Source organism: Neovison vison, chromosome 5, assembly GCF_020171115.1.
Source record: "Neovison vison isolate M4711 chromosome 5, ASM_NN_V1, whole genome shotgun sequence".
NCBI classification, from domain to species: Eukaryota; Metazoa; Chordata; class Mammalia; order Carnivora; family Mustelidae; genus Neogale; species Neogale vison.
In genome coordinates, this window is record NC_058095.1 from 15,230,321 (window position 1) to 15,256,635 (window position 26,315).

The window sequence follows — 26,315 nt, forward strand, 5'->3', positions numbered from 1 at the left end:
CTTTTGGGTGTTTCCAATAAAGGCTGGTGGGCTGTCTTACTGCTGTATAGTTAAGCTCTCTATACACATAAGCTTCCCATCAGTTTTCTAGTGCTTAAGTACTAAGGAAGAGATAAGAGAAAATACTGCATCTATAAAACAAGAACAGAATGCTGTGAAAAAGAAGGGAACAACTAGGGCCAAAGAAAGAGTTATTGGAAATTAAAACTATGATAGCCAATCCTTGTGAAAGGATTAGAAGGTAGTGTTGTGAAAATCTCTTAAACCAAAAAACAAAATAGAAAAATAAAAGTAGAATACAGGAAAGAAAGCTTAAGAAAACTTAAGTATCAGATTAAGGAATATAATTTTTTTAAAAGATTTTTTATTTATTTATTTGACACAGAGAGAGAAAGATCACAAGGAGGCAGGCAGAGAGAGAGGGGGAAGTAGGCTCCTTGCTGAGCAGAGAGCCTGATTTGGGGCTCGATCCCAAGACCCTGGGATCATGACCTGATCCCTTCGGCTCAGAGGATTAACCCACTGAGCCACTCAGGCGCCCCCAAGGAATATAATTTTTTATTAAAAAGAGTTGTAGAAAGAGAAAACAGAGCAGATGGTGTGATAAAATTATCAACAAGTAGTACAAAAACACTTTCCAGAATCAAAGAACATCTCCAGGGCTTACGAGGTACCAACAGAATAAATGGAAAAAAGGCCCAAGAACAATGGTGATAAAAAATAAGATCCTAAAAGTTTCTGGAGAGAAAAAATGGTATAAAGAATTAAGTATAAGGGACACCTGGGTGGCTCAGTCAGTAAAGTTTCTGCCTGAGGCTCAGGTCATGGTCTCAGAGTCCTGGGATTGAGTCTAGCATCGTGCTCCTTGCTCAGCAGGGAATCTGTTTCTCCTTTTGCCTGCTACTCCCCCTACTTATGCTTGCTTGCTGTCTCTAATAAATAAATAAATAAATATCTTTTTTTTTTTTTAATAGATTTTTATTTATTTATTTGACAGACAGAGATCACAGGTAGGGAGAGAGGCAGGCAGAGAGAGAGAGAAGGAAGCAGGCTCCCCGCTGAGCAGAGAGCCCGACGCGGGGCTTGATCCCAGGACACTGGGATCATGACCTGAGCCGAAGGCAGAGGCTTTAACCCACTGAGCCACCCAGGCGCCCCAATAAATAAATATCTTTAATAAAAAAAAGAATTAGGAATAAAAATATCATTTCATAACAAAATTATTGGGGCTCCTAGGTGGATCAGTAGGTTAAGCCTCTCCCTTTGGCTTAGGTCATGGTCTCAGGGTCCTGGGATCTAGCCCCGCATGGGGCTCTCTGCTCAGAGGGAGCCTGCATTCCCCCTCTCTCTGCCTGCCTCTCTGCCTACTTGTAATGTCCCTTTCTGTCAAATAAATAAATAAACAAATCTTTAAAAAAGAAAAAGGCTACTGCTTAAAAAAATAACAAAATTATTAGAAGGTCAAGTCAATGGAGCAATGTCTTCAAAATTCTGAGGGGAAATAATTTTTAACCTAGAATTACATTACGTCAAATAAATAGTAATGTGTGAGAATGGAATAATGATGCTTTTAGAAACATTAAATTTTAAAAACTTACCTCCCTTGCACTATTTCATAGTGCAGTGGCTACTGGCGGATGTGCTCCACCAAAATGAGAAATAAAATCAAGAAAGATGATGATGACATGGGATCAAACACAGAAGAAAAGTAATGGGAATTTCCAGGATGAGAGCTAGGTGGTAAGCCTTAAGATCATCCTAGGTCCAGGCTGAGTTTGATGGAAGGCTCTAAGCTCTCAGGGGAAATGTAACTGATGTGGAAAATTGTACTGAGAGGCATTTTACAAAGTTATTAAGGATTATGGATTATAGCTATAGATTTGAAAAAGAAAGCAAATTTTACTTTATTTTTAAATTTTTGTAAAATAAGCTATACACCCAACATGGGGCTTGAAGTCACACCCCTGAGATCAAAAGTCACATGGTCCCATGCTCTACCAACTGAGCCAGCCAGATGCCCCCTGCCAAGAATAAGCAAAATTTAAAAAGAGGCATTTCATAACCCTAGGAAAAGCTAAATTGCTCAAGAAGGAAATGTTACCCTTGGTTCCACAATGAAACATACGTGCACAGTACTAATACTGAAAATACTGTAAGGTGGATTCAGACAAAAATCATGATGTAATGGTACAGAGATGATTGAGGGAGGAAGGAAAGTTAAAGATCTAAAATTCTCATCATCCATAAGAAGCAGCAAGAGATAACGCATAAAACTGATAAAAAAATTACAGCAGTATAAGAATATTATTTAGAAACAGTGGAGGTAAAGATCAGAAGAACAGCCTCAGGGGTTGAAAGTGGTTACCTTTGGGGTGAGGAGGGGAAAAGAATTGCTGGTTTTTATTGTAAGTCTTTGAGCATTAACTGATTTTTGAAAATCAAGCAGACATTACTTAGATAAAAATAGAAGTTTAAAACCCAAACATATAAAAAAATATTATGAACAGCAAAGTATAGCAGGAAGAGTTTTGAAATAGGAATGAAAATAAACTACTGAGTGCTTATACTGTGATTTGGGTAAATCATATAACTTCTTTGAGTCTCAACTTCCTTATCTATTCATTATGGGACTCTGGTTATTTCTGAGGGCCTTTCAAACAATAAGGCTTTCATTCTATAATGACAACATATTTTTCTAGGGACAGCATAGGAAGAGAAACTCTTCTCCATGGTCTCATGGTACAGCTGTACACATTTCTGTCCACTTTCCCAAAGGTCCCCCTACCTTTGCCCCTTGAGGTCAAAATGGAACTGGCACACCCGCACCCTGAAAACCCTATTGTACCTGCGAGGCTAGTCTCCGCATAGCCTCCTCCTGCCGCCTGCGCATCTCTGGGGTTCCTGGGCAGCTTCCACTGGGGATGGATGAGTGGGCTGAAGGTGGCTGTGTGAGTGGCAGCTCTCTGTTGGCATCCACATCTGGATTAAAAAGATGAGATGTTTGCATGAGATATTCATAAAACCCCGAGTTAAAGGAAGACTGGTTAAATTCCGTTTGTTCTATGATCCAGCAATTCTACTCCAAGAGAAATAAAAACTTAGGTCCACAGAAAAGCTTGTGCACAAGTGTTGAAAGAAGCAAGATTCATAACAGAACAAAAGTGAAAACAACCCAAATGTCCACCAACTGACGAACGGTTAAAATATGGAATATGGAATATCTATACAATGGAATATTACGCTCACTTGAAGAAGCCAGTTAGTTACAAAAGACCATCTACTGTATGATTCTCTCTACATGAAATTCACAGAGTAGAAAAATCCACATAGACAAAAAGTAAACTGGTGATTATATAGAGGTGAAGGCAGGGAGTTAGGGGGAGAATGGAGATTGACCACTACTGGGCATTTCTTTTAGGGGGAGACAAGAATGTTCTGATATTCGATGATGCTGATTGCTGTATAATTCTGTGAATATACCAAAAAGCACTGAGTTGAACAATTTAAATGGGTGAATTGTGTGGTATGTCAATTGTGGCTTAATAAAGCTGTTTTTAAAAAATCTCACTTGTTCATGTTATTTAGAAAATGTCTTATCTCCTACTAGAAATTATAGACTATATATTTATATGGATACAGTTCACAATATAAAAATGGGTACCCAAATCAGGAGACTGTTGATGGTGACTAGCCATGGAAAAGGAGGAGGAATAGGGGAATGTAGTCCTCATTTAACTCCCCACCAGCAGGACTGAATTAAGACTTCTTCCACCCAGTTGGGAGAGTAAAATCTCTGGTCACTGGAGCTGAGTTCAGAATAACTGTAGGAGGACAGGAGTGGGAGGCAGCAGTGGAAAAAGACTGAAAATGTGTGAACTGAGGTAAAGCTCTGCGCCTGTCACTGGATCATTTCTGTTGTTCACTCCTTCCCACCCCATTCCCCTTTATCCGGTATTTGGTTTAGTGGGCGATTACCCTGTGGCCTGAATACCCTGTCTTCTACCTACCGCTTTTGGGCAATGCCTTCCTTTTCGTCAGGAGTGGCTTTACTCTCTGCCTGGTACTCAGAGAACAGGAGAGTAAGCTCAGAGGTAGGCAGTCAATGAGCACAGGAAACGGGCAAAACAGTCATTGTTTCCGAAGTGAACAGAGCATGGAGGATAGGGGTCACTTACTTAACAGCTCGCTGGGGGCCCGGCAGCTGTTGGCAAATGTCAAATCCTAACAATACCTACACTGAGACTTTTAGTGATGGGAAAGTCTTGTATTTGGGAAGTTAGAGCTTCCCTAACTACTGTACTGAGTATACCTGTAGTTAACGTAATAGAGCCTAAATTACACAACGGCTCTATTTTTACAAAATGTTTTTGTGCTTTGTGTGTCTGTGCTGGGGAGCGGGGTGGGTGATGACGGTGGTGGTGGAGACTGACGGGGGAGTCAGGTTTGGGAAGGGGCGTGGGTGGAAAGCAGGATGACAGGCTAGTGCCTGCCTTGACAGTTTTTCTGTACCTTCCCAGGAAAATGACAAGGAGGGGGCGGGCTGGGGGCGGAGTGTCTGTGGGGGAAGGACGGAGCGAGGCAGCGCAGGGCTGCAGGCGGAGCGGCTCCCGTCTTCCATAGCGATGCCGTGCAGCGTGGAGGAGGCAGGGGCGGAAGGAAGGAGGCAGATAATGCAGAGCTGGGAGCTGGGAGCTCCAACGATTTTCTACCGTGTTTTCGTTATTTCTACAACTCTATCATTGGTATCGCTGATGGGGGTGGTTAGGAAAGCCATCGGGAATTCAAATAAACCTATTCAAGCTTGATGTAAATTAAACTCTGTGGAAAAATTAAGCTATTTCTCCATACAGACATCATTCTTATTCATTAATGAAAGAAATTCTGCTGTTGCCAGTAAAGCTCCCAGCGCCAGCTTACATAATAACAGATTAATGTGAAAAAACAGCTCGCACACTTTATCAGTCACTTATTCTGGACCCTTCTTAAGGGCTAGTGGCTCTGGGAAGGTGGCAGAGGTAGGATGTAGTTTGGACTTGGGCAGATTACAACAGAAGTTATTTTGTACAAGGCAACTGCTGGTTCTGTGTGATTCTGATAAATACATAACATGTATTCTATCTCCTCTGACACCATCTTCAAGTTTTGAAAGTTAACTATCAGGGCAAATCTACAGTCACAACATATGGACATTTATCTCAAGAATGGCAGCGTCCTGCTATTTTTAGAGTATCTCTGGAGATAAAAGGCAACGGATGTCAGAGAATAACTTAATGAACCACCTCTAAAGAACCTCTGCTTTGGGGAGCACATGGGCTATGTTCTGTTAACCCTTGTTCTCCCAGGTACCTTTCTCAGAAAGCAGCTCTTTTGCCCTTGGGATTTATTCTGTCCTACAGGATCCTACCACTCTGTTATCTGCAACACTCACACACAGAGGAGTCAGAGAGACTATTAGCTATCTGGTTTTCTTCCTAACACACTCAAAGAGTTAACCTCTTGGATTACTCAGATAAGATGTAGTCTGGTGTGATATTTAAGTATTCAAAGGAAAATACTGGAATAGGTTGGAAAGTTAATTTCAACTACTTTTCAAGAAGATATGTTTTTAGAATCACAGAATTTTAACACAGGAACAAATCTTAAAGATCACTTCCTCATTTTACAGATGAGAAAACAGGTTTAAAAGACTCAATTAGAATTCTCAAGTTACAAAGTATGTGTAGTCACTTGAGTGCTGGGCTCAAACTCTGGGCTCTTGGCTCCCACGGCACAATGCCAATCTACCTAAGAAAAGCTTCCTTGAGAAATAAAGCATGCTACTGCTTGTGAGAAAGGAATTCTTCCATATTCTCCAATTCTTATCATACCTTGGTAAACAGGGACTCTCAATTCAATGAGTTTTCTCTGTAGACACTAGTTCTTCTCCATGTGAGATATCCATTAAGTTAGCCAGAGGTAATCTGCCTACTGAATGAAAGGGCCTGCTAATTAATTTCATTAGGAAACCAGAATGTCTGGAGGATGTGAAGTGAGTTCCTATTAAGTCTCCAGCATGCGCTAGACCCTGTAACTACTATGATCTCAAACCATTTCTACTGGCTGCTGTCTGAAAATTTGTGGTGAGCTAGATGATTGATTTGGAATAGCAGAGCAATAGTTTCTGGTTTTATTCTCTTAAAACTAATAGAAACCAGGTAGACTGGTTATACATACAGGTTATATAGGAAGAACATCTATTTATTTCCTTTCTGCAGATGAGTTCCTCCAATAAGGAGAGGCAGGATAGCAAAGCAGATAAGACACTGGGCTCTGACACAGACTGCTTAGGCTCGAATTCTTATTTCACCATTTATTGGCTTTGAAACTTTTGAGGTCTATTTAACCTCTTTGAGCCTCAGATCACTGCTCTGTGACATGAAGATAACAGAACTACCTTACTGAGTTGATAAGAGGATTGGGTGAATTAATATTGGTTAAGATCTTAGAGAGTGCCTGGTACTAAGGACCACATGAGTATTTTAAAAATAAACAAGATCCTGGTGGTGATCGTTGAGCTGTGCCCTCTCTGTGATGAAAGAAGTGCGAATATACATGAGATCTCAGCATCTTTTCACAAGGAAGCAGGAGAAATCCTTCAAGGACACAATGAAGTTCAAGCCCAAGCAGCGCAGTACCGACATCAAGAGCAAGGAAACGGAGGCTGCAGACAGACTGTGCCCGCTCGGAATGAAAAGACGTGGGTCCCGGCAGAGCAGCAGCTGACGGTGATAGGTGTGAGCGGCTCTTACAGGCAAGGCTGGAGTCGGTGTCCAAAGGACAGGCTAGCCAGAATGCCAGAAGGGAAGAGTCATAAATTTATTCCCAGAGAAAGGTTTTCTCAGTCACATTTAGGGGACTGCTAGATATGTGGGTTAAATATAAACCGAGTATTACATTCTTTCTCTCAACTCTGAATTAATGGTCCTCTTGAGCAAGTCAGGTTTTGCAGATCAGAAAATAAAAGGGTGTAAGGCTTAATACGTCAGAAACTTTCAGCAACGAAGCAGGGAGTTCTTTAAAAAGAAATACGTACGTTTGGGGGAGGCATGTGGGCTGTCTGAGGCAATCTGTCTCATCCGTGTTCCATGGCAGCTGAGGGCCACCAGTCTGGAGATGATGGCAGTTTTACCGAACCCAATGTTTCCCACAATCACTACTCCTTGGTTGACGCTGGCATTTGAGCTCTGAAGTTGAGCATCTATTTCGTGGAAAACCCAATCCCGGCCAACAAACACTGACTCTGTAGTGATGCTGGGCACTTCAAAGAGCAGAGGCTTCAGGGAGATATCTGGAGGCCTATAAGGTGCAAAGTGAACTGGAAGGAACAATAAGAGAACACACAACTTAGGCCAAACTGTCATCATTGAAAGAAATACAGAAGCAGAGCAGCATGGTTTAGGAGACTATCAGTTCCAGTACAATGGCATCCTGGGTTATTCAGAAGTAATACAACTCAACTTTGCTACTATGCAGACGAGCAGCAGCAGGTGAACTAAGGTCATTTGATACTCTAGTTGGTACAAAACAAACACAATTAAAATGCCAATGATTTACCGAACAGTCAGAAAGACAGGGTGATATTCAAAATTATTAAATAGTGGGGAGGGCCCAGCACCAGCACTCAGAATGGACACCGAAGTAGTACAGAAGCAGCGTCCAGGCTTCCTTCTCCGCCTGGCGATAACCTTTTAGCTGTTGGATTGTGGGGAGATACGGGGTGGGAGCTCCTGGGGGAGAGTCCAGGCTATGGCAGAGCATCCAGATGTCTTACAGCATCAGCTCTTTACCTCTAAAAGCTCTGCTAGTTTAAAAAGTCTTCAACATGTTAAGCAGTCAAGGAAGCAGAAATGAGACTTTGACCTCAGGTCTTTGCTCCTCTACGCTTGTATTCATGCCAATCAAAACAAAACAAAACAAAACAAAACAAACCAACAAAAAGTTTTGGCTTATATATACCATGGAGACCTCGTACTGCTTTTCTCATTTCTGTGCTTCTGAAGTTGTGGCATGTGCTGAGTCAAGCATAGGCTCTACTTTCAGTAGCTTTCTAATAATGCATAATAGATGTGACCTGGCTTCAAAGATCAACCTTTTAATTTTATTGATGGTGGAAAGAAGTCTTGCCTATGACCTCTCTTACCTGGGTTAAATGCCTTCCTAACTATTCACAGAGTAGCTCTAAGATGTATCATTTTATCTGTGTGGAACCAGGTTGTTGCTGCTGTCGTTTTCAGTAAGCTCTACGCCCAGTGTGGGGCTTGAACTCATAACCCCGAAATCAAGAGTCACATGCTCTACGGACTTAGCCAGCCAGGTGCTCCAGGAACCAGGTATTTTATGTTCGTACCTTTAACACCATAGCACAGTACTTTGACAAAAAGCAGGTACTCAATAAATGCTTACTGAAATAATTAATGAAGAATAAGGTATTATATTCTAAGCCCATTTTTATATTTTGGAGGATAACGCCCAAGGGAAGGGAATGAGGACAGGAAAAAGAGGGAAATGAATCTATTTTTATTGCTTATGTTATTCTAGAACATACTTAAGCCACCTATATATCATTAAATGGAATCTAGAGATGGCGGCTTGAGAAAATCTACTCATAAGCAAGCATCATGTACATACTCATTAAAAACTCTCTGAAAGCTATTAGAATAACTGAGCATTTAAAAAAATGGTAACAACTCCAAAAACAGTGCAAATAATTAAAAATATAAAGCCAAACTCTAAAGTGAGAAGAAAATAATTTCCTCTAACAATTTTTAAATGTTCCAAGTTTTCACTAAAAAAAAAAAAAAGGCTGTGGAGATTCAGCTATATAATTGCTTATAACTTCCTGATTCTCATTTCTTTAACAAAACTTACTTTTCTAAAATCCCTAACTAAAAACATGAAATAATAAAATCTATAACAATAGGCTAATATAATACTATATGTTAACTGGACTTAAAATAAAAATTTAAAAAATCCATAATCATAATTACCGAATTCAGTGAATAATTTGACTATAACTTGCTAAATATATTCTTTTTAATGCTAGGCTTGTAGCTCATACTCTATTTCACCTTTCTTAAACATTACTTTATTGAGTTATACTTTACATATCATTAAATTCACCCCTTTAAAGTATACAGTTCAGGGGTTTTCAGTACAGGTGACCCCTGAACTACGTGGGGGATAGAGGAGGTGATGCCTCATGAAGTTGAAAATTCATGTGTAACACCTGTCTCCCCCAAAACTTTACTAATAGCCTATCTGACTGAAACCCTTAGTGGTAGTCAACGTTATAACGCATATTTTGTATGTCATACATGCTATACACTATATTCTTACAATACAGGAAGCTGGAGAAAAGAAAATGTTAGCAAGAAAATCGTAAGAGAAAATACCTGTAAGGTACAGTCTGTAAAAAATCCACATATAAGTCAACCAGCACAGTTCAAATCTGTGTTGGTTGAGGCTCAACTACATATTCAAGAAGTTGTGCAACTATCACTATTCCAATTCCTGAACATTTTTATCATCCCCCAGAGAAAACTCTACACCCATTAGTTGTTACTCCTCAGTTCCCCTTCCTCCTAGACACTGATAACAAGACTTTCCATCTTTACAGATTTACCTATTCTGGACATACAGGATAAATGCTATCGTATAATATGTGGTCTTTTGTGTCTGGCTCATTTAGCACGTTTTTGAGGTTCATTCATATTGAAGCATGTATCAGTACTTCACTCTTTTTATAGTTGAGTAGTATTCCATTATATGGATATATCACATTTTGTTTATCAATTTATCTGATAAACATCTGATTCGTTCCCACTTTTTGGCTATTATGAATTACACTGGTATGAACATTCATGTACAAGTTTTTGTGTACATATGTTTTCAGTTATCTTGGGTATATATCTAGGAGTGGTATTGCTGAGTCATCTGGAAACTCTATGTTTAACTTTTTGAGAAACTGCCAAACTGTTCTATTTTCCTTTTTGCTATTTTTTAGAGAAGTAATACATATTCACTATAGAAAACTTAGGAAAAGTAGATAAACAAGATAATAATTGTACTCCCAGTAGCCAGAAACACTACTCACATATACTCTGAATTTTTTTCTGTACCATAAATACTTAATCTAAAAACCCCAAATGGGATCATACTGTTTTATAATCTCCTTTTTAAAATTTTCACTTAGCAATTCCAGAATTCTGAAAAAGTTGATTCTGTCAGACTTGCCTAATGGCTGCTCCAGTGGTAGGACTGATTCTTGGAGCTCCTTACTCTACCATTTTCCATGTCACTTGATAGTAGGTGACTGCTATCCACCTGGGGCTTTCTGGGTACCTGAGTTTGCTTGGTGGGTACCCAGACAGACATAATGAGATCGGGATGAGCAGTGATAGGACTCCCCGGGAGGAAGGAGAAAATAGATCAGTTGGCTTGTGATGAGTCTAATGAGGCCTAGTGAGACCTAAAGTTACACAGAGGTTTCAGAACTAGAAACAAAACCTAATTCCGACTCAAAAATCCAGCCCCCCTCCCTATATTATGTTGCAACTGTTCTATAGGACGTGACTTTCAAATCTGAAAGTGACATGATTGATCCTACTGATGACCAGGACTGATTAGGCTTAGCTGATGGGCTACATGGTCTTCCTCCTTCACTTCTCTTGTGTTTCCCTTTAGGAACTGCATGCTTGGCCAGAAATGACCTTTACACAGAGGTAAGAGCTACAGAAACTCTCATATGATTTCTACACTAACTGACTTATTTCTTCAGGTCCAAGGATACTTTACATTTTGTATCAAAGGGGCTTTCATGAATATGACTAATGCTAATTTATAATATGGAATTAAGTATAGACTCAATTTAAATGCTTAAGTTTTTGAGAAAAATTTCTGAACTTGTTCTCATGTTGACGTAATCTCCCATCATATTTTATTCTACTGAGAAAGCTTTGACATTTTAAAAAGTTATTTAAAAAATTTTCTAAAAATGTAATCAATTCACAAAAGCCTCAAGGGAAGAACAGACAAAATTAGCCCAGTACCATATGGTAAAACAACTGTAGACGCCAAGAACAGCCTAGAAACAATTTCTGTACTTCAGAACCCAAGGCTTTTGTCAGCTCAGTATGATAAAAGAAAGCCCTGCTTCCTATGTACCAACAATAAATTTAGGGCATACGAACAAGAAAGCACTTTGGCCTGCATTGTGGGACATGGAAGTAATGGATGTTCTCTGTGGAGTTCATATTCCTAAATAAATGTTTGTTTGAGATATCAGCTGGCTTCCGAGAGATTTTCTAAGGCAGAAACACTGAAATAATCCATGAGAAATTACCACTGCAACTACAGCTGAGCTAAGGGAAAAAAGATGAGTTAATCCATACCACTTAGTAGCAGATGTGGCTTTCTTACCCCTGGCACTCAGGAGTTGGCAGTCTCAGCTCAGCAAAGACAATCCCACCTGTCTCAAAGCTTTCTGACAAAGTATACTGGGGTGTCTGTGTGGCTCAGTTGGTTAAGCATCGGACTCTTGGTTTCTGGCTCAGGTCTTGATCTTGTGGGTTATGAGATTGAGCCTCACATCAGGCTCCGTGCTCAGAGGGGAGTCTGCTTAAAGATTCTCTCTCTCTGCCTTCACCCAGACATGAGGGCAAGCTCTCTCTCTCCCTCTCTCTTAAATAAATAAATCTTTCTTTTTTAAAAAATAAATCTTTCTTTCTTAAAAAAATTACAGAAACCTGTAATTTACTTCAAAATTCATAAAAAAATGATGGGTGGGTAAAGAGATGGACAGATGGATAGACAGGTGATAAAACAGCAAATGTTCATGATATAGTCCAAGTGGTGGGTATGTAAGTGTTAACTGTAAGATTTTTTCCTTTCTGGTATATCTGAAAATTTTCCTAATAAAATGTTAAAGGGGAAAAAAATCCACCATGGAAAAGAATCACATTTCAATAGGGCACACAAATAAGATAAGCTTAAGGAAAGTAGTTTTAAAAAGGATTTAATAACCACTCCAGACTCAGATCGGTGTGGGCATCTCCTCAATGTAAATGAGGCTTGGAGCAGACCAATGAGTTCTCTCTAGGAAACAGCCTCTGTGAGACCATCAATAAGTGTAATTATATACCTAGGCTTATGGAGAAAACAGACCTTTCTTTAACTAAGGCAAAGCATAAACATTAAAAAACAACAACACTAACGTGCATTAAGGCTAAGAGATCAGCCTGCCAAATGCAAATATAAACAGCTGCAGTAAGGGGAAAAAGGGGAAGGGGAAGTGGAGGCAAAGGAGCTCTAAGTGGATTTAGACTAAAGTATATTTACTCATGGAAAACAATCATGAATCATCTTGAAAGCAGTCAGTCACAGGACTGGCAGAAGAAAGGGTGTGTGTAATACAGCCAAGGTCTGGTGCAAACAGGGGCAGAGATGTGTTTCCTCACATTCTTCTACAATGACTGTAAAGTCTAGCCTGGAAGTACCTCTATTGCTCAGAACAAAAGATAATCTCAGGCTCATTCTCAGGGCTCATGGCGTGCATGCCAAAGCAGAGAAAAAACACACGTGCTGCAGACACAACCTGATATCACATCAGCACCAAACCTCTGTCAAAAAACACACTTATTTTTTTCTTAAGAAATGTTTAAACACCAGGGCAGGAGTTGATTTGTCTACTGAGTTTCTAGAAGGTTCACTCTCCCGTTTACAGGAATCAAATCTCTTTAGGGTCTATTGTTTATTCCTGCTGATCTGGAGAGGACTACAGTAGGCAGCTATTTCTATACCAGGAAATGAGTTTCTGAAGAATGTAAAGCAATTTGAAGCAGGTCTTAAAAGACAATCTAAAGATAACAGTCTGAGAAATGTTCATTCCAGAAAACTTCTGTTTAAAAAAAGAAAAAAAACCCTGTTAAATAAAGTGGAATCACTTTTGGGGTCAATAAGGAAACACAGCAGAGTAGGAAAACTATGGACTCAGAGCCAGGATCCCTTAGTTTGTATCCTGTCTCTGTTACTTACTGGTGGAGTGGCCTCAGGATAATTCCTTAGGTTCAGAATATCTCGTCTTCCTCATTTTAAAAAATAGGGATAACAAAGACACCTGAGGATTAGATGAGTTAAAAGATGTGATGGGCCTAGGACAGTGCCTGGTGGTTACGTGTCGTACTAGCAACATCATCAAGCCAAAAAGAATCCAGAGTAACTGTAATCACCCCCCTCCCACATATACTTATTTAAAACAAAACTTAGCAAAAGGGATATTGAGAACATAATGAGTCTCTTCAAGCTCTCGTCCCTCTGAGGCTTCTGACTTATCTCCCTTCTTTTCCCTACCCAACATTTTGAAGGAGCCCTGCTTGCTCTCTTCACTTCCGCAGCATCATGCACTCTAGCCTGGCCTCCTCCTGTATTATTCAACAGCACAGCTGCTCAAACTATTTGCTTAAAGTCACTACAAACTTTCTAATTGTTAAGTGTGATGATTTCTTTTTCCAGTCTTTATGCTTCTTTTTTTTTTTTTTTCCTCCCCAGTCTTTATGCTTCTTAACCACGCCTCAGTATTTAACACTTTTAACTAACCCCCACTTTTGGAAATACATTCCCTTCTTGGGCTTCACATGGTAACACTTTCTTCTAGTTCTTTTTTTATCCTCTCCTCCTGATGTGTCTTTAATGATTCCTCCTCTTCTGCCCATCCCTAAGATACTGCCAATACTTGGTTCTATATTTCGTTTTTTTCTTCTTCATGAGCTCCCTGGATAATCTCAAAGGAATAGACTAACAGCATTCACAACTATCTGAGTGGTGATGGTTTGTATTTCTATTCCTCATTATCAAACTCTTATACAGCATCTCCAACTCAAGAGTTATCTGCTTGGATTTCCAATAAAAACCTCAAACTTGTTTAAAAGTAAAGTTACTGACTCACTCACCTTAATCTATTCTTTCTCTTCCATTTATTATCTCAGTTAATGAAATATCACCAATCTGCCTGGTCTTTCCAGACAGAAACTGACACTCATCAGGATTTCCTTTTCCTTAATATTTGTATCTAATTTGTCACAAGTCCTATTAATAATTCTTGAGAAAAGGGGTGCCTGAGTGGCTCAGTTGGTTGAGTGTCTGACTCTTGGTTTCAGCTCAGGTCATGATCTCAGAGTCGTGAGATGGAGTCCCACCTCAGACTCCATGCTCAGCAGGGAGTCTGCCTGAGATTCTCTCCCTCTCCGTCTGTCCCTCCCCCTGCTCATTCTCTCTCTCTCTCTAAAATAAATGAGTAAATCTTCAAAAAAATTATTCGTGAGGACTATCTCTAAGATATAATTCCTTTTTTCTTTCCTACTCCACTGCTACTAGTGGTATAACCTTGGGGGAGCTACTTATCATTCTAAGTCTCAATTTTATCATCTGTAAATTGGGGTACTAGGAGTATCTATTACCTTAGGCTGAGAAAATGTATATTAAAGTTCTTATCCCAGACCCTTAATTCTCAATGAAAGGCAGCCATATAGTTTAGGTTCTCAACATCTCTTGCTTTTACTATGTACTTAAATAGGTTCTTGTTCCTTTTGTATACAGCTACCAAATCAATCTATCTATCCATCCATCTATCTATCATGATCACGTCAACCTCTACACTCTACCCTCACATGTCATCAAATTGCCCTACCACAGTCCTCTAACCTATTAAGTTATTAACTTAATTAACTTACTAAGTACCACAGTTCTTGTCATAGGGTAGGTATATTCAATAACATTTCATAAATGAATTCATGAATGGAAATACTTAATATGGATTTTTCTTCCCCAGCTACAGGGAAATATAGTATGACACACTTCACTTTGGTAGAGCAGGAAAGCTCAAGGAAGATAGTTAAAGGATGCAAATTCAGGTCTTTGAAAAATCATTGCTCTTACTGTAATAATAAAAAGAAATGAATTCATTTGTTTGGCACCTTTCAGGGATACATTCCTGTATAAAGGCAACTGCCAGAAACAAGTGGGTCATTAAATAACAAGATAGAAAAAAATGTTATTTTCCAAGCTCTGTGCATATCACAAGCAAGGCCTAGATGTTACCTAAGTACCAACAATCAAAGAATACTACTGCTACAGGAAGATAGGGGAAGGGAGAAAATGGTGTCTTAGAGCTAGTGTCCACAGAGGACAGGATAAATATTTCTAAAGATAGTTCTTGTTTTCTTTTAGAAAAGTTACTGAAAAGGCTGGATCCACACGAATCCATTTAGTAACTGAGGTCTTGCTAATCCTACATGTGAGATTTATTCTTGTGCAACAAATGACCATATTTAGTTTTTCATCATTATATGTACAATATGTAGTTTAGTTCACAGAGAACACAAGTTTAATTCTTTTTTTTTTTTTTTTTTGAGAGAGAGAGAGAGAGAGAGAGCACGCAAGCAGGAGGAGAGGGGCAGATGGAGAGAGAGAGAATCTTAAGCGGTTTCCATACTCGGTGTGGAACCCCACACAGGGCTTGATCTCATGACTCTAAGATCATGACCTGAGCTGAAATCAAGAGTCAGACACTTAACTGACTGAGCACCCAAGGCGCCCTTAAGCCAGTCATTTTCTAATGAGAGATGGGTTTATGCTCTGGTCTACTTATGTATAACTTTCTTTTTAAAAACATGACATGAATTTCTACTTTTGTCCAAGATGGAGTAACAAGGACTCTATTTACCCTCCTACCTAAGAGATTCCCCAAACAAACCAACCTCTAGACTAAGTATATAAAACAATGGTTTTCAAGAAATTAGACATAAGCAATGAAAAATAATGATCCCCGAGAGATGGAAAACAACAGGCATATCCTATGCCCACTTACTGCCTTCAGTAAGAGATTTTTCAGGCCATAATGTAGGAGGGAAAACCCAGTCAGATTCTGGAAGACTCCCTGAATTGAGGAGATGGAACTGAGAATCCAGGGAGACTAAGGCAGCAACTGTTCAAAGGACAGAGGTCTGAGAAGATGAACACTGAACAGAAATAAATCTTAAGATCTGTGGAAAGTAGAGTACTGACTGGCACATGTATGTAAACAAGCTGTGCAAGACCAGGAGATGACCTATCCAAGATGATTAGAAGGAGGAGGGCCTGAATAGTGCCTATTACCAGTAGCCAGGAAAGAAAACCTCACATATGACCTCAGCTCAGGTCATGATCCCAGGGTCCTGGGACAGAGCCCCATGTCAGGCTCCCTGCTCTGTGGGGAGCCTGCTTTTCCCTCTCCCTCTGCCTGCTGCTCCCCCTGCTTATGTTCCTTCTCTCTTTGTCAAACAAATAAATAAAAAATCTTAAAAAAACAATAGCTATAAAATTTCTTAAATTTGACAGAAACTATAAATTCACAGATCCAAGGAGCTCAATGAGCCCCAAGTACAAGAAATATCAAGAAAACCAACCAAGGCACATCTTAACCAAACTGTTCAAAACCAGAGATAAATAGAAAATTTTAAAAGCAGCTACAGATTAAAAAAAAAAAAAAAAGATCTGAAGTACAGAGGAACAGAGATAAAGATGACAGCAGATTTCTTGTCAGAAACAATGGAACTGAAAAGACAGTAGACCTACAGCTTTATATTAACAGAAAGAAAAAAAACCTGTCAACCTAAAATTATAAACCCAGTGAAAATTTAAATTTATCTTTCAAAATTAATGGTGAAATAAAGACTTTTTTAGACATTTAAGAACTGAAAAAATTAATCACCAGCAGATCCACAATACAAAAAAAAAGACCTCCAGGCAGAAGAAAAATGTAGAAAATATGAATTAACACAAAGAAATGAAGAACACCAGAAATGAGATCTACACAGGTAAATATGTAAGATTTTTGTTGACTTTACAACAAATGGTGTTGGAACAAGTGGAGAAGTGTATCCAAAAAAAAAACCCCAACAAAACCCCCCAAAACTACTTTCATACATATCAAAAAAATTAAAATCGATCATAGACCTAAGTGTAAAATCTGAAACTGTAAAACCTCTGGAAAAATATATAGAAGATATTTGTGACCTTTGGTTAGTCAAAAAAATCTTAGACATAACACCAAAGGAATGGTCCAACAAGGCAAAAATTAATAAATTGGATTTCTAAAAACTTCGGTTCTTCAAAAGATACTGTTAAGGGAATTAAAATACAAGCCATAATATAGGAAAAAATATTTGCAAAGCATATATCTGATAAAGAACTTGTAACCAAACTATATGACAAACTCTCAGAACTCAGTAACAAGAAACAACCCAATAAAAACTGCTTCTTCACCAAAGAAAATATTCTACAGCAAATCAGCATACAAGATCATCAGATAAGCACAATGTTGCACAGATATCTAGAGCTTTTTCATCTTGTAGGCCTGAAACTTCACCCATTGAACAGCAACTCATTTTCCCTTCCCTCTAGGGCCTAGCATACACCATTCTACTTTGTGTTTTGAGGAGTCTGACTACTTCAGATACCTTCTGTGAGTGAAATGCTGTGGTATTTGTCCTTCTATGACTGGTTTATTTAATTTAGCACAATTATCATCAAAGTTAATCCATCTTTTATCATATAACACAATTTCCTTCCTTTTTTAGGGCTGAATAACATTCTATTGTATGTACATGGCACATTTTCTTTATCCATTCATCCATCAATGGATATTTAGGTTCCTTCCACCTCTTCACTACTGTGAATAATGCTGCAATGAAAAAAAGGTGGGGGAATATCTCTTTGAGATCTCAATTTCAATTCTTTTGGATATACACCCCAGAAGTGGGATTGCTGGATCATATGGTAGTTTTATTTTTAATTTTTTGAGGAACCACCACCAGGCTGTTTTCCACAGTGGCTGCACTATTTTGCATTCCTAACAACAGTGCACAAGGATTTCAATTTCTCTATGTCCTTGTTATTTTCTTTGTGTATGTGTGTGATTTCTAATGGCCATTCTTACAGCTGTGAGGTCACTGTGGTTTTCACTTGCATTTCCCTGATGATTAGTGATGTTGAGCATCTTTTCAAATACCTGTTGGCCATCTCTGTTTGCTTTGGAGAAATGTTTACTCAAGTCCTTTGCCCATTTTTATTTATTTTATCTTATTTTTAAGTAGGCTCTATGTTGGGCATGGAGCTCAATGCAGGGCTTGAATTCATATCCTGAGGTCAAGATCTGAGCTGAGATCAAGAATCAAATGCTTAACTGACTGAGCTACCCAGGCACTTTGCCTGTTTTTAAAATTGGGTTATTAAGTTTTTTGCTATTGAGTTATAGGACTTCCTTATGTATTTTGGTTATTAACACCTTATCAATTATATGGTTTGCAAGTACTTTCTCTTAGTCCACAGGCTACCTTTTTATTCTCTTTTTAAGTACTTTAAAATATAAATGCAAAAGTAATTTCTTTCCATTGTAATTCCTTTAAGAGTTCTAGATATGTTTCACATTACAATTTAACTTCTCCTCCCTTATCTTTAATTTAATACATGTTTATTCATCTATTTCTTCTTTCTTAACTATTCTACTTGTCTTCCTTGTTACGGTTCAGTAACTCAGTTAAAAATAACTGAGTCACTTTTTAGCGTCTCCCTCTTGGTTTTGGCTCAGGTCATGATCTCAGGGGTTGTGGTATAGAGTCCCATGTCAAGCTTCTTGCTCAGTGTGGAGTCAAGCTTGTCCCTCTCCCTCTGCTCCTCCCCCCTGCTTGCACTCTCTCTTAAAATACATAAATAAAATTTTAGAAAAATAAAAAAGATAAAAACAACTGAGTTGCTATCAGTGACTCCATGTGGAAAAGGGTCTTACTCAACTAGCATGGAAGTGCTTACTCAACTAGCATTTAAGACTTTGTTTTTGAATGAATGAATAAAATTCCTTAAGCATGGCCTAGGCAGGTTTCTCAAACATTATCTAGTATATCTGTTTCTTTAGTTCCTGTCCACCACAGGTTCTGTTTCATGGTCCATATGGCAGTATCCATTTTAAAGAATATTATTTAGCTTAAGTATCAACAAAGTTAATTTTTAAAGGTATTAACAAACCATAACCTGTCTTCTCCAAAACCACTTTTTTATTTTTCTGATTTATGGACCAAAGAAGGATGACAGCAATGATAACTATAAGACAGAGAAATGACATTATCTGAGCTGCATTTTAGAAGGACTAATCTGGCAAGCCAGGCATTAGCTTGATTCAAACTTGGAAAGACCAGAGGAGGGAGACAAACTAATTAGCAGTATTGACAAGGGAGAACATGGAAGAAACTGGAAGAGTAGAATCCTCAGGGTGTCCTAAGTGGATGTGGGAGATAAAGAAGACAGTGATTCAAAGCTGACTTCAAGAGTTAAAACTGAGGTGACAGAAAAATTGGGGCACTATTAATAGAAATAGGGAAGTAGGAGCTAGTTCGGGCTAAATAATCACAGCAGTGCCCTGTTTGATCAGAGTTGCCAAAAGGAAAGTCATTGGCACTTAGTGTTGATATGCAGCTCTCTTTCCCATACCTAAAGCCCCAGAGTCCTGAGTATCTATAATTAGCCACTGTATTGGTACATTATTACATTCCTCACTGCTTTTTATATTATACTGCCTATAACATTGTATAATATGGTGGTTAAGAGCACAGGCTCTGGAGTTGGCCAGATACGAAGTGAATCCTGGCACTGCCAATGACTAGATATGTAGCTTTAAGCAAGTAATTTAACCTCTCCAAATCCCAGTTTCCTAATTACCACTGCTTAGATCAAAGAGTTGTGAGGATTAAAAAAGAACACATTTAAAGCTCTTAGCACTGTGACTACAAAGAATAAGAACTCCAATAAAAGCAAGCTATCATTTTTATACCTGTCTAAAAGTGTCCCATACTCAACATTTGTCTTACTGTTTTAAAAAGTCTATTGTATTCTATTAATGTGTGGGTAACAAAGGGAAGAGGCTTATTTTACTCTGAAAAATTATACTTTGAGTCCTCAAATAACTGTATATTAAATGTCAGCTTTCTGACATTGGTCTTATAGGAAAACATTTGTTGAGAAAAATCTGGAGTCATTGCTGAGTGGAATTTTCAGGAATTTTCCAAAGGGATTTTCCCTTTGGAAAATAGTAAGGGAAATAAGGAAAGCCAAACTCTCCCAAATGTTGTCAATTTTTACGTTTCCTCATGTTAAATATCTCAAAATGTAGGGAAAATATAAAAACAGTAAAGCTTCTAAAATGTGAAATGTTTGATAAAATAATTATATATCTATGTTAACAGTTTTATGCTACTAAATTGTTGGCCTTGAATGTGAGATATGAGACATATTTTTACTGGAGCATCAAAACTGGTTAATTACTTGAAATTTAAGATTAATTTTTTTTCTTTTTTTTTATCGTAGGCTCCATGAGCCCCAATGTGGGGTTTGAACTCACACCTCTGGGATCAAGATCTGAGCCAAAATGAAGAGTTAGACACTCAAATGACTGAGCCCCTAAGATGAGACGTTCAATCCAGGCACCCCTAAGATTAAACATTTTTAAGTGAACTTTCAGTGATGAAAGAGCTATAGTTTTACAAAGGAAATTTTCCATTTTTATATTTTGTTATACTTGCGGAGTAATTCCATTAAAAAACTTAAAAAAAATTCATTTGAGAGAGAAAGAGGGAGTGAGTGAGCAAGAGAGACAGCAAGAGAGACACCCTTCCACAGGGGGAAGGGTGGAGTCAGAGGGACAAGCAGGCTCCCCGCTGAGCAGGGAGCCAGACGTGGGGCTCAATCCCAGGACCCTGAGATCATGACCTGGGATCATGACCTGAGCCAAAAGCAGACACTTGGTCAACTGAGCCACCAGCTATATATAAGAGTGGAAAGGGTAAATCATTTTACAGAATCAAAAAATGTTTTGCAAAGGGTTACCTAAATAAATTTACTGGCAATATGATTACTTAATAAGATTTAGTCACTTTTGGGAGAAAATAATGATAGATTAACTGGGAAGCTGATTCTTTAAATCTCATTTAGATCAAAACATCAAAATGTCCTAATGGTTACTTATTTTTCCTTTATTGCACTTAAGGTATTTAAAAGTATTTTCAGTGATTTATTCTTGCAGAATTAGATATCATGATTAGAATCTCTTTCATGTTACTCCATGGCTTTCTTTAAGCAGTGTGTTATTTAACACAAGGGGTCAATATGTGCCTATTAGAAGACCCTGTGTTTTATAGATGTGTTTTACAGTCTCTTCTCTTTCTCAAAGGTTATTTCTCCCTTGTGGGTCATGTGGAACTCTGTTGTATATTAGCTACTGTTTGGATTCTTAAACTTTAAGAGAAAATTTAGTATACAAGGCTGGGTTACATAAAAACCAAATCAGTCTGAGCTTCTTTAACAAGTAATGATCTGCTTTAAAAAATCATATCCAGACTACTACAAAAAGCATAAATTAGTTTCTAGCAGACATTCAAAGACATCCAGTTTGAATACTGCATTTTCAGATTTTAAGGTACTCTCCAAGAGTTGACTTGGGTGAAAGGATCAACTTCATACAATTAAAGATTACAATCTATTTATCTATACAGATTATATATATACATATATATCTATAATATATTACTATCTATTTATCTATAGGCAGTATGTACATGCAATCTTACTTCTGAATTTTAAAAGAAACCTAATGTTGTAAAAATAGAACAGTGAACAGTGAGACAGAAGACAATGATGGAAATATTCTCCTGTAACTGTAAGAGCCAGCCAGGTCATGATCAAGATGACTAAGAACCTCAGGGGTGTGTGACTCAGTGGGCTAATGCAAGAGTATTAGCTTCATGACATGCATCTTAGTCATCTTCATAATGAATTCATTGTTTTGGAAAAGGGACTCACAAATATTGTGATGCACTAATTTTATTTGATGAAAATTCAACATTTTGCTTTGACAAAGTGACATTAACCATGGCAGGGTCAATTTCATATAAATTCTGCCAGTGAGTCAGATTATCATTTGCACATATGCCCTCCCACCTAGTATCTACTAAGGTAGCTGTGAACTAAAGCCAATGCCTGTGAATGGTCACTGAGTAACGGGGTTTAGTAAAAGTCCTAGGGAAACCAACATATATTGGGAAATAGATTTTAATTAGGTTTATAATCTCTTCAATCAGAACAGTGTTAGAATATTATCATCAATAACTTATTGTTATTTACCCCAAGTAGCTACTCTGGGAAATCAGTATGCTGTGATTTGTTTTGTGTATTTTAATTCCCCCTTGTTCCCTTTATGTCTTCCATCATAAGATTTATTACCTTTATCCATAAAAAACCAACAACCTCTGCCTTCCTTTGGCTAGACAGCAAACTTGGTTTCTGTCTTTGTGGAAGAAGAGAGTCCATTAAGATGGTCAGAAAGAATGAGAGTTTTTAGGTAGGTTATTCTTAGCCTAACTTCACATTAACACAATGGTGATTAAACTTTTAAAAATGGACTCCAAAATAATGTTTAAAACTTAAATTAAAAACTTAAATAATGTTTCAAATTAATATCTATCAAAGACTTTAGGCTTTGAGATTAGAAAAGGCATTCATGGTTGGCTAGCTGGCTATCTACTCCGCACTCCTAGTACACAATCTTCTGTAACTGTTTTACCATGAGAGCTCAGGCTCTTGGATGGCTGACAGCTAGGAATCTACTAACTTGCTGCAATGGGATCCCGGACAGTGCACTTATGTGACCTCCTCCCCATTGTTGGGCTGGCTCTCTGGAAACATCAATTTTGGTAGAACAGTTGTTCAAAACAGCTGCCTTGAGAAGTTTAAAAAAAAAAAAAAAAGACTTTTTACTAATGAAGCAAATGTGGATTTTTAAAAAAATTCTTTCTATTGCTTTTCTTTATTCTGTATTTTATCTGTGCTCTTTTTTTCCCCCTTGCACATGTTAGTGTTACTACCCCCACTTAAGATCCAAATTCTGGCTCAGATGTTACCCAGCAACTTCTGCTTCAGTGGTTAAAACACTACCGTTATGATCAAACAACTGTAATTACTATAAAGGCGACTATTAAGTGAACTATGCCTGCAGTCTTTTTTTTTTTTTTATCAATTCAAATAAACATTTATTGCACAGGTACTCTGACAACTGTTTTAAGTGTTGGATTTCAGGCAGAACGGTCAGCACTCAGTGAAAGAGCCATTCTGCATCAACTCTTATCTGTAAGGTTTCAGTCACTGTATTTAAATAACACAACTAAAGAACACAATTAAAGGCTGGCTCTTTTAACACAAAGTTAGCATAATAAATGTTAGTGATAAAATGATTAAAGAATTATACAGATAGCTTAGAATTCCAGAATGAAGGTATCTAACCTAAGTGAACTCAGGACAAATATTCAAAAAGTACTTCTACACAGAGCTCAAAGAAGAGTAGAGCCTATCAGCTACAAGAGGTGCTGCTAGTGTGGAAATATGAAAAGATGTGAAAACCTTAGGTAGACAAAGACAGATACCACATGATTTCACTTATATACAGAATCTAAAAAACAAATGAACAAAACAGACTCTTAAATACAGAGAACAAACTGGTGGCTGCCAGAGGGGAGGTGGGGAGGGTACAAACTTCCGGTCATAAAATAAGTAAGTCACGGAGATGAGCAGTACAGCTCTATCCTTGTACTCATAAACAATGTTTATGAATGACTTTTTCTTTTAAGACTTTATTTATTTATTTGACAGAGATCACAAGTAGGCAGAGAGGCAAGCAGAGAGAGAGGGGGAGGCAGGCTCCCTGCTGAGCAGAGAGCCTGATGCTGGGCTTGATCCCAGGATCCTGGGATCATGACCTGAGCCGAAGGCAGGGGCTTTAATCCACTGAGCCACCCAGGCGCCCCTATGAATGACTTTTAACCAATTCTAAAACTGTACTTTTTTCGTATTTCTGTAAATAGACTTTATGGTCCTTAAAGATGTAAAGGCACTTATCTCCAATTGCTAAACCAATGGTTCTTAAAGTGTGATCTGGAGGCCCCAGGGAGTTTTTAAGACACTTTCAGGGGGTCCACAAAATCATAATTATTTAATACTCAGAGGTTACTTGTCTTTTTCCATGTTCATTCTCTCACAAATATATGGCAGAATTTTCCAGAGCTTATGTGATATTAACAAATAATGGGTCTACTATTGTTTTTGAAAAAATGAACAGATACTTTAACACACTTTCTCAGTTTTAACTTCTAATATGGCAAATATCAATAAATATAACTCACATAAACATAAACTTTTAAGGTCCTCAGTAATTTTTTTAAGTGTATAAAAGGGTGCTGATACCAAAAAGTTCGAGAACCACCACTCTAAACAGAATAATGCAAGAATGTCTGTGTGAAGTGCCCAAAAAGTGTTTGCTACCTACCTGTTTAGACATATCCTCAAAAGATATTATTTTAGATAATCTCCATGCTGGGAATCAGTCAAGTAAATTCAGTAGCCAGCAGATACACTCCAGCATATCTGACTATTAACTACCTTCTCTGAAGATCCGGGGTCATTTAAAATCCATCACTTGTGATAATTGTGATAGAAAAACTATTTCACTATTTCATAGGACTAGTTTGAGTAATATTTTAAAGTACAGAAAGATCTATCTCTAGTGTAGAAAGATTTATCTTAGATACCACAAAAGGTTCCAATCACATTATTATTTTTCTGGGGTAAAGTTGTCTTATTTCAACCACAGCCAGAAGAATAATATGTAAGACCAAAATACGACTGAAATTTGTATGTCTCTTTAAATAAAACAGAAACCATGATGTGACATGTTTTCTAAAATTATGCCAGGAAAACAATATGATACTATCTCTACGATGAAGTACAATGTTTGGGTATAACAAGCACAAATTATAAAGGGATGCCAAGCAGGTCTATAGAAACACAATGGAAGTCAATCCAAGTTTGTTTTCCTTTCTTGTTAATGTGTTTTAAGTCATATCAGGAGACAAACAGTTCATCTGTAAATAGTAATTAAGACAACATGTTGCTTTTAGAGGGAAGATTAGTATGCTAATTTAGAAGGCAAAATATTTCTTAGTTAAATACCCAGTCTCTTACGGATTAAAGTACTCAACGGAATGGCATGTTCTAACCCTTTGGACTGCTGAACAAAAAGCTCTTGAAAGAACAACTTTAAGAAACTGAAACTCTCCTCTCACAGCACCTTTATCAATGGAAAAACTGCATCTTCAAGTAGTAGTGTTAACAGTAAGTTGAGACACTATCTGCAAGAATATAAAATTCGTTTTGGTAGGAATGCATTATTCAGGCAGAGAGCTCTCTGAAGATTTAGGCATGCTTTGAAAATCTTTGGATGCGCTTTGGTTTTACTGAACGCTGAGGTTGAAGCTTAGGGCAATAGCAAAGCTTTTTGTTGTTTTCTGGATATAAGTGCCATCTGTATCTAAGTATCAAGCTCACTAGAATGCATCTGTCAAAGATCTTACTACATCTTTACCTACCAGAGCAGATACACACCATCAAGTATTAAGAGAACACAACCCTTTGAGAAGGGTTCTCAACAATATACAGCAGCAATCTGTCAACAGATGCTATTTTCTACTTTCAGGCATACCTTGTTTTCTTGTTTCACATGTGGCTAATTCCTTTTTTTTTTTTTTTTTTTTTAAAAAAAACAATTTGAAGGTCTGTCGCAGCCCTGCATTGAGCAAGTCTACCAGTGCCATTTTCCAAGAGCATTTGCTTACTCTTTGTCTCTGTGTTCCATTTTGGGAATGTGTGCACTGTTTTGAACTTTTTCATCATTATTATATTTGTTATGGTGATCTGTGATCAGTGATTATGACTCACTGAAAGCTCATATGATATTGCCATTTTTTAAGTAATAAAGTATTTTAGAGATTTTTTTTTAAAAAATTATTTATTTGAGAGAGAGTGAGAACATGAGCAGGAGAAGGGGCAGAGGGAGAGGGAGAAGCAGACTCCCTTTCGAGCATGGAGTCCAACGTGGGGCTCGATCCCAGGACCCTGGGATTATGACCGGAGCCGAAGGCAGATGCTTAACTAACTGAGCCACCCAGGGGCCCCTAAGTAATAAGGAATTTTAAAATTAAGGTATGCCTTTTTTTTTTTTTAGACAATACTTTTATATACTTACTAAACTACAATATAGTGTAAAGATAACTTTTATAGGTAAATATCCATTTGACTTGCTTTATTGTGATATTTACTTTAAAACTGCAGTGGTTTGAAACCGAACCCGCAAGATCTCTGAAGTATGC

The 26,315-nt window shown here is 37.9% G+C and overlaps 1 protein-coding gene across 9 annotated transcripts in view; it reads right to left on the minus strand.

The window, feature by feature from the left end:
- Nucleotides 1-26,315, minus strand: part of TANC2 (tetratricopeptide repeat, ankyrin repeat and coiled-coil containing 2) — a 369,572-nt gene that overhangs the window by 90,441 nt on the left and 252,816 nt on the right. For all 9 annotated transcript variants that reach the window (XM_044247669.1, XM_044247668.1, XM_044247667.1 and 6 more), the window contains 2 exons: nucleotides 7,073-7,354; nucleotides 2,846-2,979 (listed from right to left, as the gene is read on the minus strand). In XM_044247669.1, the coding sequence (XP_044103604.1) occupies nucleotides 2,846-2,979; nucleotides 7,073-7,354 (416 nt within the window). The remainder of the gene's footprint in view (nucleotides 1-2,845; nucleotides 2,980-7,072; nucleotides 7,355-26,315) is intronic.